At 36.2% G+C, this 16,193-nt stretch overlaps 1 protein-coding gene across 7 annotated transcripts in view; it reads left to right on the plus strand.

Moving 5' to 3' along the window:
• The window catches only part of PDS5B (PDS5 cohesin associated factor B), a 178,980-nt gene that overhangs the window by 115,781 nt on the left and 47,006 nt on the right, over positions 1–16,193 (plus strand). For all 7 annotated transcript variants that reach the window (XM_021929535.2, XM_021929537.2, XM_021929540.2 and 4 more), the window contains exon 19: positions 753–913. In XM_021929535.2, the coding sequence (XP_021785227.1) occupies positions 753–913 (161 nt within the window). The remainder of the gene's footprint in view (positions 1–752; positions 914–16,193) is intronic.

A 16,193-nucleotide genomic window follows, 5' to 3' on the forward strand; every position in this document is an offset into this window, starting at 1 on the left:
TTTTATGCTTAAAAAAACCCTGTCTTGTCCAGAGGGTTTTTGTTGTTTTTGTTTTTTTAAATCTTAAACACAACCCATCTGAAATTTATTTTGAAAGTGTGTTGTGGGGGCAGGGGGCCTAATTTGATTTTCTCCCAGTAGCTATTCAGTTTTCTCAGGACTATTTATTTTCTGTTGACCTCTTTGTAATCTCTTACAATTTATATAATCTATTTTTTTTATATATTCTAGAGTCTACTTACTGCCTTATATTTTTTGTTTCATGATTATTCTAATGTTCGTACCATTGTGATTTGGTTATTGGAACTTTATAGACTTCTTTACTATCTTGTCAGTGTTTTACCCCTTTCCCTAGTTTATTCTCTTCTTACTCAGTCTCTGCTAATGATGTTTATTGGGAAGCTGAGAGATGTTTTGTTAAATTCTCTCTTCATGTCCCCTTTTCTCCTCTCATTCTCCACCAAAAACCTGAACAATAATCAAAATCCAAATTATTTTGACTAAAATTATATTAACACGTAATTTAATTTTGGAAGAAATTACTTCATTATATCATACAATCTTCTTACAGAGGAACATTTCCATTACATAGTTGAGTATGTTTTAAATTTTGTTTATAGTGCTCTCAGATTTTGGTTAACATAATCTTTTTTATTGACTTTGATTTATAGTATTTCTAATATGTAATATTTTGGATTTGTATTATAAAGATGAAAAAATTTTACAAATCATTTTTATGATTCATTTTATAGGTACTCTCATTTACACATCCCATCTCATTTCATTCTGCTGAAACATTTGAATCATTACTGGCTTGTCTGAAAATGGATGATGAAAAAGTAGCAGAAGCTGCATTACAAATTTTCAAAAACACAGGAAGCAGAATTGAAGAGGATTTTCCACACATCAGATCGTGAGTTGAGTTTATTTTGATAAATATTCTGGACATCAGAAACTTAATTATTTCTTGATTTATGTAATAATTGGAATCTTTCAAGTTTTGAGGAAAAACTGTCTAGGTTATCTTAAGTCTGTAATGTTCAGTTTAGATTCTCCTTTCCTGGGAGTAAGCATTGATTGGTATTTTAGAAGATGCGTGAACTTGGGGGATAAACATGGCATATCTTTCTGATATATCAGTTTGATAATCCCTGGTATATTATGGCATAGAATAAACAATTCATATGAATTTAAGGTATGATGGGAAATTTCAAAGGAATTTCATCAGGACTGTCTATAATATTCTTCAGTTTCCTCTGTGATTTAGGGTACTGAAACAAACAAATTTCAGAAGCAGTGCTTTAATTGACACAAGGAAGTAGAGAAGCATGGAATATTTAACAGCAGTGCAATTTTTTCTGTGTTCCAGTATTTCCCATAATTGCAAATTGAGCTGTTATCCTGGGATAATCATAGTTCAAGATTTTATAATCAGAAGAATAAATCTTCATTTCTTACATGTCACTGCTTCTCTATGTGTATCTCTTCTAGTTCTTGGAGAGAATATGGAATAGGTGGTTCTGATACTGGCGTAGTCATAGGTGGTTGCTTTCACCTCTACCTCATCACTTCTGGCTTACCCATGAGTCTGGTTAGTTGTGATTGGGGTACCATGGTTTTTGTGGAGAAGAATTGCCCATGGGTCTTTTCCTTAGAAAGAGACTGGGAGTAAAGCTAGCTTGCAATTAAGAGTTTCAGGTATAATTTTTGTTATTCCTTTCTGTTCATGTGTACTTAATTCTAGAAACTGCTGATAAATAGAACAAAGGCATTATTATTATTTTCTTTTTTTTTGAGATGGAGCCTCACTCTGTTGCCCACACTGGGAGTGTAGTGTGGTGTGATCTCAGCTCACTGCAACCTTCGCCTCCTGGGTTCAAGCGATTCTCCTGCCTCAGCCTCCTGAGTAGCTGGGATTACAGGCACCCGCCACCACGCCCGGCTAATTTTTTGTAATGTAGAGATGGGGTTTTGCCATTTTGGCCAGGTTGGTCTTGAACTCCAGACCTCAGGTGATCTGCCTGCCTCAGCCTCCCAAAGTGCTGGGATTACAGGCATGAGCCACTGTGCCTGGCCGGCAATTATTTAAATGGTAATAGAAACATATTAAAATTTTATAACAGTAGCCTCTCTGGCAAGAGTAAGAAACCTTATTGTTTGGAACTGACTTCTTAATTTTTTTTTTGTTTGGTTTTTTGAGACGGAATCTTACTCTGTTACCTAGGTTAGAGTGCTGTGGCACAATCTTGGCTCACTGCAGCTTCTACCTCCCAGGTTCAGGTGATTCTCCTGCCTCAGCCTCCCGAGTAGCTGGAATTACAGGCATGCGCCACCACACCTGGCTAATTTTTGTATTTTTAATAGAGACAGGGCTTTACCATGTTGGCCAGGCTGGTCTCCAACTCCTGGCCTCAAGTGATCTGTCTGCTTTGGCCTTCCAAAGTGCTGGGATTACAGGCATCAGCTTCTGCGCCCGGCCCTGACGTCTAATTTTTAAGTAATCCCAGAACATAAGCTTCCCTTTGGATGGTGCTGTGGCTCTCCTAGTCAGATCAGAGATGAGTTTGGTTTTATGTATGTGTATTTCTCGCACAGACATATGTAATACCTATACATACACATTATGTATAAACTATATACAGCTGTATACCATTTGCTGAATGTCTACCTATTATACTGTCTCATTTAAACATTGTGACAATTCAGTGAAGTGCAGTTATTATCCTGGTTTTCCAAATGAGGAATCTAATGTTCAGAGGCAAATGGACCCAGGTCATATAGCTAGCAAGTGACATAGCCAGGATTTGAATTTAGGCCTGTTTGGCTCCAATGCCTATGGTGTGATACCCATTACGGCAGTTTCTTTTCTAATTAGAGCATCGACAGAGTTCAAGTTTGGCTTATTCCCTGGAGGTTTTATTATTTTCATTCTAGATTGTTTTTCCTAGTAACTTTTATATTTTAAAGAAACATGGTTTGATATATTTGTAGAACCACAAGAACAGGGTCAAAAGGTGGACATTTTGAAATGTACATGGAACATTTTAAAATGTCTTGCTTTACTGTGGAACTGAAGTATTTAAAATTATTTGATTTATATACTGAATATATTTCAGATAATTCTCATGAGGAGAATTAACTCAGCTGATACTGAATTCCTACAGTGTGCACACACTGTTCTTGATGAAATAACTCATAATAATTTCTTCCAGGAGATAAACTATATATGTAGATTTAATGTTTTATTAAATTGGGTGAGTTGATTTTGAGGAAAAATAATACAGTTAAGAGACTGTTGATTAAACTGTCTTCCCTTGAATTCATCAAAATAATTAAAAAGAACCTAAAGAAAAATGTATCTAATAAAGCTACCGCAAACTGGACAGAATTGGCACCAGATGTGCCATTAAGACTGTACTGAATGTGAGAACACTGACAAGGGATATGTATTGGCAGTGTAATGTAAGTGTCCTATTATTTGCTAATTTAGAGGGAGGATATTGCTGTATGGACATACTTTAAGAGAAAGAAAGAGAACCTGATTTTAGCTGTACTAGGACTAAAGGAGAGGCTTTGTGGTCATAGTATTTTTCTTTAGGTCAACCTGTTTACCAGGAAGAGCAAAGTTTAGTGATGAGGTAAGACTAAGGAAAATCATGAAGGAAATATCTTTTGACCGACTTTACGGGAGCAGAAAACAATTATACGCTTGACCCATTAAATGAAAAATGATGATGAGTTATGGGGTTCCATAACGATGAGTTATATGAGTTCCATTGTGACTCAGCTTGTCTCTCATGAGTCTGACTTTCCTAAAAGTATTTAGATGTGCCAAAACTGAGGATCCTATCACAGCATGTGATGTACCCATAGCTCCAGTGACTGGTTCTTATCCTTGTAAGAGTTTTAACAAATTTGGAGATAAATTACACAGAGAAAAAGGACTTACTACCTTTAGTCCTAACTTTCATTCCCATGCTAGTTAGCCAGGTGATGAAGCAACTGTAGCCTGAGTTGGGAGCTTTTACGTTAATTTTTTAAGAGAAGTGTTCAGTCATCTGGGAGATGCTAACTATACTTTTGTTTAAATAGCAAAGCCACAGAATTTTTCTTACTTGAAGATGAATTAACAGAATACAGATAAGCAAGTTAACAAACACAAAACCTATGTAATGATCTTAGCATTCCAAAGTAACTGATAAGCAATATTTAGAATCGAATTTTTCTGGTATCAAAAGAAAGTCTTAGTCATTTAAGCTGCCAAGGAAGGTAAACAGCAAATTACGTGAGGAGAAAAAAGATAACAAAAATGAGATAATACATGAAAAAGGGCTAAGGATATTGATTATAGAATATAATTTAATATAAGTAGCAAGGGGCAGAATAAACAATATGGAAGATGGAATCAGTGAGCTAGAGATTTGGTTTGAGGAAATCTGCATAGAATATGGAGAAATTGGACAGAAAAAAATGGAGTTAAAGAGAATGAATTGCAGATAGTGAAAAACCGTAATTGACGTCTATGGAGAAGATAGAATAATGGGAAATGGAAAATATTAAAGAGAATAATAATAAATTTGTTTTGAATGATTGAAAATATGAATCTGGAGATGAAGACTCATTTTTGGAAAATATACTGGTGCAGTTTGCTAAATTATCAGGGATTGCAAAGGTGATCTTGCAAATATCAAGAAAAACTAGTTAGGTCAGTGCAGTGGAAAATAATGAAGCTGGCTGACTTCTTTTCAAACCACATACAATTTCTTTTTTTTTTGAGACGGAGTCTTGCTCTGTCGCCCAGGCTGGAGTGCAGTGGCGAGATCTCCACTCACTGCAAGCTCCGTTTCCTGGGTTCACGCCATTCTCCTGCCTCAGCCTCCCGTGTAGCTGGGACTACAGGCGCCTGCCACCACGCCCGGCTAATTTTTTTTTGTATTTTTAGTAGAGACGGGGTTTCACAATGTTAGCCAGGATGGTCTCGATATCCTGACCTCGTGATCCCCCCATCTCGGCCTCCCGAAGTGCTGGGATTACAGGCTTGAGCTACCGCGCCCGGCAAACCACATACAATTTCTGAAATTAATGATTCAACAGCTGGAGAGCTCTGATGGAAGAAACAGTATAACTAAAGAATTTCCTAGGTAGTCCTAGTTATTTTTAAGTAGGGGCAGATGAAGGATATTCTTAAGTGTACAGGACTCAGTAAACGTACCACCCCTTTTTTTAATCATGAGGTTACCGTGTCTACATAGTTGTATGCTTTTCCCTCTGGAATTCCGTTTTGTTTATGCCCTCTAAATCTGGATTTTGTTTCCTTTTTGTTTGTGTATCTCTGATTTGTCTTTGCCTTTCATTTTACTCTAATTATTTAACTTTTAGATATGGCTATGTAAATATATTTGAAAACCTGGATTTTTAAGAATGATGTAAGTAAGTTCAAGACGAGAAAAGACAAAAACCAAACAGACTATAGGTATAAAAGAAATTGAAACGTTATTCTCTAATAAAAGCACCAGTGTAAGTTGTGTCTTGAGGGAGATATTTCAAATGTATAAGAAACCAGGAATTCTAATTCTTTTAATTGTTCAGAGTATAGAAAAGAAAGCACTTATTTTTTTTACAGCCAGGATAACTAACATGAATACTAAAACCTAGTAAAAGATATCCCCCCACCCCCTAAGAAAACCCTAACACAAATCTTACTGTGATTTTTGTATAAGTAAGATATTAGTAAAAAGATAATTTAAATAATAAAATGAGAATATATTGTGGCCAGACATGGTTAATTTTAGGAGTATACAGAGAGGGTTGGTATAATATTAATAAGCCTACTGTTTATGTTTACAATTTATTATATAAGTAGGGAAAAGGGTACACAATAGATCATTTTTTATAGATGCTGAAAGGGCTTTTTTTTTTGTTTTGAGACGGAGTCTCGCTCTGTTGCCCAGGCTGGAGTGGAGTGGCGCGATCTCAGTTTACTCCAAGCTCTGCCTCCTGGGTTCAGGCCATTCTCCTGCCTCAGCCTCCTGAGTAGCTGGGACTACAGGTGCTCACCACCATGCCCGGCTAATTTTTTGTATTTTTAGTAGAGATACGGTTTCACTGTGTTAGCCAGGATGGTCCCGATCTCCTGATCTTGTGATCCACCTGCCTTGGCCTCTCAAAGTACTGGGATTACAGGCATGAACCACTGCACCTGGCCAAAAAAATCAGTCTGTTTCTAATTAAATCTAATAAGATAGGAATCAGTACCTTCATAACATAATTAATCTCTCTCAAACCAATAGGCAGCATCATGTAAAACACCAGTAGCATTCCCAGTAAAAGCAGGAACAAGATGAGAAACCACACTATCTCTGCTATTGTTTAACATTGTTTTGGAAGCATTAACTGGTGTAATTATGTAAGAATATAAAATAAGAAATACAAGTGTGGGAAAGGAAGAGGCTTTCATTTTTCTTGGAAAATCCAGGAGAATCAACCGAAAAACTACTCAAAATGGAGTAGCCAAAATAAGTATGTAAAAATCCAAAATTTTTCTTATATAACCAACAGTCATTTACATTATTATGGGAGTAAACATCAGAAGACCTAGAAGTAAAGTATACAAGAAATTTGCAATGCTGTAATAATGGTGGATGGGGAGGATATAATGTTTAGCAAATAAATTGGCCAGGAAAAGTTAGGTTACCTAGTAAATAATTAACAAGCAGTTTTGAAAGGAAAATAGACTGCTTACTTTGATTTTACATATATTCCAGAAGAATCAAAGACAAATTCTTGCATTATTTTAAGTATATAGCATGGATTTGCTTTAAGTATATAACATGGATTAATCAAATTACTAGGTAACTGGTATATTTTTATAACTTCCTTGTTTGTAGAGGAAGGGACACTAATACCAAAGTCGTGAATGAAATACTGAGGGATTGGATTATCATTATTATTACTATTATTGTTTTGTTGAGAAAGGGTCTTGCTCTGTCACCCAGACTGGAGTGCAGTGGCTCAATCATGGCTCACTGCAGCCTCAGCCTCCAGGGCTCAATCAGTCCCCCGACCTCAGCCTCCCAAGTAGTTGTGTCTACAGACACATGCCACCATGCGTGTCTAAATTTTGTATTTTTTGTTGAGACAGGGTTTTGCCATGTTGCCCACGCTGGTCTTGATCTCCTGGGCTCAGGTGATCTGTCTAGCTTGGCCTCCCAAAGTGTTGGGATTACAGGCATGAGCCACCGTGCCTGGCCTGGATTGTATTATTTTGTTAAAATTCATTTGTTGCAAAAGATATCTATGGGTTACCCCCCACCCCCAGCCCCTGCCCCACCATGTATGGTATGGTTCTAGGTGTACGGTACTGTTCTAGGTGTTGAGGATATTGTAATAAAGAGGACAGGCTAAGTCTCTGCTTTATATTTTAGTGGAGGTGAGGAACCACTATTTAGATAAAAGCCAAAATCATGAAATAAGTTGGAAACACAAATTACATACTGGAGGACTATTTTCAGTAAATATTAATTAGAAAAGGTTAATACCTGCAATGTATAAATGTATAAAGACTCTTTTTTTTTTTTTTTTCTTTTTGAGACAGGGTTTTACTCTGTCTCCCAGGCTGGAGTGTAGTGGCATGATCTCTTGGCTCACTGCACCTCTGCCTCCCAGGTTCAAGCAATTTTTGTGCCTCAGCCACCCGAATAGCTGGGATTACAGGCATGTGCCACCATCCCTGGCAATTTTTTTTGTTTGTATTTTTAGTAGAGACCAGATTTTGCCATGTAGGCCGGGCTGGTTTCGATCTCCTGGCCTTAAGTGATCTGACTGCGTTGGCCTCCCAAAGTGTTGGGATTACAGGCATGAGCCACCGTGCCCAGCTGCAATGTATTATATAAAGATTCTTAATGAAGGAATAACAAATATAAGCCTCATAGAATACTAGCAAAGAGAATGAACAGGAAGTTTATAAGCAGGAAGTCCTGTCAGCCTTCGAAATCATGAAAAGATGCTTATGTAATCAAGGAAATACAAATAAAAGCAATTATGTGATGCAACCAGTGTTAGCATTCCAACAATGCTCTCTTGGGAGTATAAAATGATGCTATGCTTCTAGATTTGTAATGTGGTAATATATGCAAACTTAAAATCTGTATAGTTTTTGACTCTGCACTTTCAGGAACTTATCCCAGAGATAATTAGAAAAGATGTGCACATAATCTATCATATAGTTCAGGGTTCAGTCAGAGAAACAAACTATACTAGGTATAAAGTCATGTACTGCGTAATGGTATGTTGGTTAATGATACACCAGATATATATGGTGGTCTTGTAAGATTATAATGGAACTGCACTATACAGCGGTACAACTTTTATCTTTGATACCATATTTTTTCAGTACCTTTTCTATGTTTAGATATACTAATATTTACCACTGTGTTATAATTGCATATAGTATTCAGTACAGTAGCATGTTGTACAAGTTTGTAGTCTAGGAGCAATAGGTCATACCATATAGACTAGGTGTGTAGTAGGCTATACCATCTAGTAAGTATACTCTATTGATGTTCTCACAACAATGAAATCATCCAGTGATGCGTTTCTCAGATTGTATCCCTATTGTTAAGTGAGGCATGACTGTATTTTAAACAAATTAATACAGATGTTTAAAGGACAAAAGAGAAAAGAGTTGCATTGGTAATCCAGAGATACAAATTGGTGGAAGCAGCTAGTAGCTCTAGAGCTGGTGGGATAATTGGGAAGAAGTAGTGTTAAGAGGTGGAGGAGCCCTGCCAGTTTCACCCAACACACTGCCAAAGTATGGTGTGGCCTGGCTATTGCTGGGGAGCAGTGAAACTACTGCTCAGAATGCCTTAAGAAGCTCTAGTGCCTTGTAGTGGAAGAAATTAATAGGAAACCAGCTCTTTGCAGATTTACAGCTTCAGGATCTCTGAGCAGATTATGAAAGGGTAGGTTTAAAGCTCAGAGACAGTATGTAAACAACCAGCACAGGGATATTCATGGTATTGTGGTTAAGGTGTTTATAAAAACTTTTAAATCTAAAATGCTTATCAGTATGAGATTAGTTTTGGTATAGCCATATACTATACATGCACTAAGAGCTATGTGACTGTTAAAAAGAATAGTGCTTAGCAATATTTGACAAATGAGGTTCTACACACATTGTTGGTTTAAAAAACAATGTTTCGAAGTACCGTGTATTTTATATCCTCACTTATTAATGTCTGTATAATAATATGTCTAGAGAAATTTTAGGAGTGTTCATCAAAATGTTGACAGTATTGTTTCAGGGTAGTGAAATGCTGAGTTTTTTCTTCAGGGTTTTCATGTATTTTTCAGTTTGAATGTATTTTTCATTTTCTATGTTGGTATGATTGTTATCAAGGAAAAAACTTGAAGGAAGAAAGTCAATTTAATGAGGGAATAAGAAATTCATTTTAATAGGAAAAGCAGTCAGCATGGGTGGTTATTTATTTTCATTGACTTAGTACTGCAGAATTCTTAAGATTTTTTTTTGGTGTTCATTGTTTCAGTTTGTTTTCTGTTAAAGTAACTGAGTATGTAAAACATTGGATGAGCTAAAATTTCACATAACTATCTTTAACAGTCTCAGCTAAAGTTGCTGCTAGTGTGAACAATAATTTTTCTCTTGATTATTGGGGAAAGATTATAGGTGTTTGCATTATCAAGTGAGAAGATAGATCTTGTCTATGAAGTTTAGTTACTGAAGTAACCACAGAATAATAATCTTTTATTTCACAAAGAAACCACAAAACATAGACTAAAAGACTAGTGTTTTAGTTACACTATTTTTTTCTCCACGTTTTATTATTGAAAATTTCAAACATACACAGAAATAGAGAACACAAATCCCCATGTATTCACCAACCAGCCTTAACAATGAATAAACTTACAGCCAGCTTTATTTTTTCTGTGCCTCCACACACTCCCTTGTTCCTCTTATATTTGAAGGCAAATCCCAGCTATTGTCATTTCATCTATATATCTTTATCCCAAACACAGTTAACACTAATAACTTAATATCCAGTTGGTTTTCTCAAAAAATGTGTTTTTGTTGTTGTTGTTGTTGTTTGTGTCAGGGTCTCGCGCTGTTGCCTAGGCTGGAGTGCAGTAGTGAGATTGTAGCTCACTGTGGCCTTGAAGTGACTGGGCTCATGTGACCCTCCCACCTCAGCCTCTCAGTAGTTGGAACCACAGACGCCACACCCGGCTACTTTTGGTTTTTTTTTTTTTTTTTAAACTTTTTGTAGAGATAGAGTCTCTCATTATGTTGCCCAGACTGGTCTCAAATTCCTGGGCTCAAGCCATCCTTCCTCCTCAAAAATGGTTTGTTTGATTCAGGATGCAAGTAAGATTTATACATTGTGATTGGTTGCTGTGTCTTTTAAGTATCTTGTTTCTTGTGGGCTTTCTCTCCAGCTCTCACTCTGCTTGCAGTAGGAATCAGGTTGTTTCTCTTGAAGGGTTATCCATAGACTGATTTTTGCTAATTGTATCCCTTAGACATAATTTGATAGGTTCTTCTTTGTTGTTTGTTTTGATTTTTTGCGACAGGGTCTTGCTCTGTTGCCCAGGCTAGAGTGCGGTGGTGCGATCACAGCTCACTGCAGCCTCGACCTCCTGGTTCAAGCAGTCCTCCCACTCAGCCTCATGAGTAGCTGGGACTACAGGCACATGTTACCATGCCTGCCTTATTTTTATGTTGGTTTGTAGAGACAGAGTTTTACCTTGTTGCCCAGTCTGGTCTCAAACTCTTGGGCTCCAGCAATCTGTCCACCTCAGCCTTCCACAGTTCTGGGATTACAGGTGTGAGCCACTGTGCCTGGCCATATTTCTTTATTTTTTCTAAAATGGTGATTGAATCCAGAGACCTGATTGGATTCTGGTTCAACTTTTCTATTTTTACAGGACTATTTTATAAGATTGATATGCTTTCCTGTCAGGAGGCTCATAATAGCTGGCCATCTCTCTATGATGTTTGCAGCTGTTGATATTAGTAATCAGTCTTGATATTCTTATTGTCATTCTTCTTCACTTCCTAGCTGAATGCTTTTGTAAAAAGGAAATTCTTATCGATTCTTTGGTTTCCCAGTGTTGTATTTGTTTAGGAAAGGCAGGATAAATGCTTGATTTTTTGAATGTAATTTAGTAATATTCAAAATAAAGAGGACTAGTGTACTCCAGAGGTGACCAGTTGAGTGTTGTTTTTAAAAAAATCATAATGAGTTTACACATATTTGTGTTTCAGTCAGTTATAGTGATCGCATGCTTTGATGCCCAGATTATCCTGTGTAAAATCTTGGAAGCCTCTTCAGGTTAGTCCATGAGTCCTTTGGAACAATCCCAATAATCTCTGTAATTTCTTTGCTATCTTGTATGACAAGATATTCTAGGACCATCTTGTACTTGTTCTGCCCCAGACCTGGAATTGGCCAATTCTCCGAGGGGCTCTGGTTCCTTTTAATGGGAATGGTATTAAGAAATCACAACACAAGTCCTGTGGGTACTAATTGCTAATGTATAAATCATGACTCTATGATAATTCAGTAGACATAGCTTTTTTGAAAGATGAAATTCATGTTTGTTTATACTGATTCTTCCAGTTCAAATTTAGGATTACATGGTTTTTACTGAACTTCAGTTTTACATTTGTATCTCTTTTTTCCCCTCATGGCACAGGATAATAACTCTGTAATATTACATAATAACTCAATTGCTTTATCCCATAATATGTCCATAGCAGTCTCATAGTAGCAGTAGCACCACCAATATGATTCCTAAAAGTAGTTGTTTACTTTTTTAGCTAGTTCTCTTTTTTATTTGGTGTGTATCATATTAGAGATCTGCAGTCAAATTCCTGTTTTAAAGCTATTTGGAATAATTATTCTTTGGATGGTTATGCTGTCACATGGATACATACCCTTGTTCATTTGTTTCATTCTTTTTGAAAGGTTGCTCTTTTAAAATTTAATGTATTTTTTAATTATATGAAATGTTAAATGGCTTTAAAAATATCTAAAGGAAGCAAGGTAAATTTCAGAAGTCTAGCATCTGTTCGTCAAACCTCTAACCTATTGCCTTTCTTGCCCATAGATTAAAAAAAAAAGCCCCCTTCCATGCACATATCTGTCTGCATATGTATATGTACGCACATTTGATAAATGAGTAAGATAAACTATATACACTTTTCTTCACCTTTTTTCTCTTTAATGGCATGGACTGGCAGTTATCCCATTTAAATATAGAGAGGTCCTCGTTTATTATGTGGCTGTATCATAATTTATTTAACCAGTTCATAATTTATGGACATTGGGTTGTTTTCGTTATTACAGTCTTGCAGTGAGTAGCTTTGTATTTGCGCCTTTTGTGTTTTTTGACAGTTGTCTTTGGGAGCAATTCTTAGAAATAGAAGAGTAAATGCATGTACAATTTTGCTAGCTGTTCCTGTGTTCCTATCCATAATGGTTACACCACTTTGCATTCTCACAGCAGTATATAAGAGTGTCTGCTTCCCTACAGCCTTGCCAATAAACAATGTTGTTATGAAATACGTCTCTTCCTAACTCTGGTTATCTTCCTTGTTCTGCAGGCTTTTATGTCTGAGAATAGTGTAGCCATTTGTACTTTTCTTTGGTCCTAGTGTTTGTAAGGCATATGTTTTCCCTTTTTTTTTTTTTCTTTCCATTTTTAGTCTTCCTGGGACTTAATATTTAAAGTGAGTTTCTTGGCCGGCCGTGGTGACTCACACTTGTAAATCTCAGTGCTTTGAGAATCTGAGATGGGAGGATCACTTGAGCCCGGGAGTTTCAGGCTGCAGTGAGCGATGATTGTACCACTGCATTCCAGCCTGGGCAATAGAGCAAGACCCTTTAAAAAAAAAGTTTATTTATTTATTTATTTTTAAATAAATGTCCTAGTTGTCTTTCTATTGTTTTTTGTTTCCTTGTTTGCTTTTATTTTGGTTGTTTTGAATCCAATTTGACAAACTGTTTCAGTGGGAGTGCTTAGAGCATTTACACTTACTGTAATTATTGATATGGTGGGGTTTAAATCTACCATCTTGATAGTTTTCCTCTTTTCTGTGTTCTTTATGTCTGCTTTTCTTGAGATTAATCAAGTATTATGATTTTATCTTTACTATTGGTTTATCTACATCCAATAGAATTATACTAATGTGTAAAAACTTTACAGCACTATACTTCCATGCCCATTTCCTCCAGTCTTTTAAGTTTTGTTGTCTTATGTTTTGTTTTTATATATGTTATAAATCCCATAATATGTTTTTGATATTTTTACTCTAGTATATCTTAGATTAATAATGACAAATTTCTTTTACACACATAATAACCATTTCTGTCACTTTTCATTTGTTGGATGTCTATTCATATTTTCATCTGGTATCACTTTTCTTCTGGAAGAACTCTTTAATATTTCTTGTTGTATAGTTCTCTTCATAGTGAATTTTGTAGTGAATTCTGCTTGTAGTGAATTTTTTTGGTCTGAAAAAGTCTTTGTTTTTCCCTCATTTTTAAAAGATAATTTTACTTGGAATAGAATTTTAGGTTGACAGTTATTTTCATTTAGTATTTAAAAGATGCCACTCCATTATCTTCTGGATTGAAGATGCTGATGAAAAGTGTTATATCACTCCTTGTTTCTCTGTTTTTTGCACTGCTTTTAAGATTTTCCTATTTTTCACTAATTTTTAACCATATGAATAATAACGTACCTTGAAATGGTTTATCTTTTTTCTGCTTTAGGTTTATTGAGATTCTTGGATCTCTAAGTTTATTTTAATCAGATTGGGAAAAAAATTGGCCATTATTACTTTGAATACTTTTTTTTTTTCCTATTCTCTCCATCTGCCTTCTTGTTTTCTGGGACTCCAATTACAAGTATTTTTGACTGCTTGATACTGTCTTATAGATCACAGCTGCTGTGTTACTATTTTTTTCTTGCCCTTTTTTCTCTCTCATTTTATTTTGATAGTTTCTATTGCTATGTCTTCAAGTTCACTGATACTTTTCTTTTGCAGTGTGTAATCTGCTTTTAATTCCATCAGTTTATTTTCCATTTCTATTGTATTTCTTGTATTTAGTAATTCTATTTGTGTTCTTTTTAAATATTTTTATATATATTTATATTTTGTATTTTTCATTTCTAGCACTGCGTTCCTGGTTTACTCTACCTTCTTGAGTCTGTGTAGCATAGTGTTTTTTTGTAACAGCTGTTTCAATGTCTACCCTAATTCCATCACTTATGGTCGTTTCTGGGTCTATTTCTATTGAGTACTTTTTCTCCTGTTTGTATATTATAAGGGCTTTCTAGTATGACTGGTGGGAATGAGTAATTACCCGCCCTGTTTGTGTTGAGGGAATTTTTTGTTCTACTGTTTTCCATGGTCCTTTTTCTGGTCTCAGGTAGTTTTTCCTCCTAACATGAGTGAGGATCATTATCTAACCAAAGACTCAGGGATAGCCTCTGCAGATTAGCAGAGCTCATGCTGCCTTTCCCTTTGTAACTCCTTCCTTTCTGGTATTGTGTTCTAGAAATCAGAGCTTCCTTGGCTTCCCTGAACTCTCATCTTTATCTCCCTCAACCCAGGCTCTATTTGGGTCACTTGTACTACAGCCTGGAAACTACTTAATACTTCCATGCAATAAGCTGGGCAGGTGTAAAACTCTTCTGGTTTGTTTCTCATTTATCAGGGATCACATTTCTCTGCTGCCTATTCCCTAGTGTCTGAAACCTTTAGCATATTTATCTCTTCTGGGCGTTTAAGGCAGGAGAGTAAATAGTCTTAGTTACACCATTGTAATCTGAAGCGGAAGTCCTCTTGTTACAATTTTTTTTAAAAATGTGTGACGGTAAACAGTTTTTCATACATTTTAGGGTAATTTGTATGTCTTTTTAAAAACAGTTAAGCTTTAAGTTCTGAGATACATGTGCAGAACTCGGAGATACATGTGGAGGTTTGTAACATAGGTATACATGTGCCATGATGGTTTGCTGCACCCATCAACCTGTCATCTAGGTTTTAAGCCCCACATGCATTAGATATTTGTCCTAATGCTCTCCCTCCTCTTGCCCCCGACCCCATGGCAGGCCCTGGTGTGTGATGTTCCCTTCCCTATGTCCATGTGTTCTCATTGTTCAACTCCCACTTATGAGTGAGAACATGTGTTGTTTGGTTTTCTGTTCCTGTGTTAGTTTGCTGAGAATGATGGTTTCCAGCTTCATCCATGTCCCTGCAAAGGACATGAACTCATTCTTTTTTTGTGGTTGCATAGTATTCCATGGTATATATGTGCCACATTTTCTTTATCCAGTCTTTCAATGATGGGCATTTGGGTTGATTCCAAGTCTTTGCTATTGTGAATAGTGCTGCAGTAAACATATGTGTGCATATGTCTTTATAGTAGAATGATTTATAATCCTTTGGGTATATACGCAGTAATGGGATTGCTGGGTCAAATTGGTATTTCTAGTTCCAGATCCTTGAGGAATCACCACACTGTCTTCCACAATGGTTGAATTAATTTATGCTCCCACCAACAGTGTAAAAGCGTTCCTATTTCTCCACATCCTCTCCAACAGCATCTGTTGTTTCCTGACTTTTTAATGATCGCAATTCTAACTGATGTGAAATGGTATCTCATTGTGGTTTTGATGTGCATTTCTCTAATGACCAGTGATGGTGGGCTTTTTTTCGTGTTTGTTGGCCACATAAATGTCTTCTTTTGAGAAGTGTCTATTCATATCCTTCACCCACTTTTTGATGGAGTTGTTTGTTTTTTTCTTTGTAAATTTGTTTAAGTTCCTTGTAGATTCTGGATATTAGCCCTTTGTCAGATGGATAGAGTGCAAAAACTTTCTCCCATTCTGTAGGTTGCTGTTCACTCTGATGATAAGTTTCTTTTGCTGTGCAGAAGCTCTTTAGTTTAATTAGATCCCATATGTCAATTTTGGCTTTTGTTGCCATTGCTTTTGGTGTTTTAGTCATGAAGTCTTTGCCCATGCCTATGACCTGAATGGTTTTACCTAGGTTTTCTTCTAGGGTTTTTATGGTTTTCGGTTTTCCACTTAAGTCTTTAATCCATCTTGAGTTAATTTTTGTGTAAGGTATAAGGAACGAGTCAAGTTTCAGTTTTCTTCAT

This window comes from Papio anubis, chromosome 15 (genome assembly GCF_008728515.1).
Source record: "Papio anubis isolate 15944 chromosome 15, Panubis1.0, whole genome shotgun sequence".
Classification (NCBI taxonomy): Eukaryota; Metazoa; Chordata; class Mammalia; order Primates; family Cercopithecidae; genus Papio; species Papio anubis.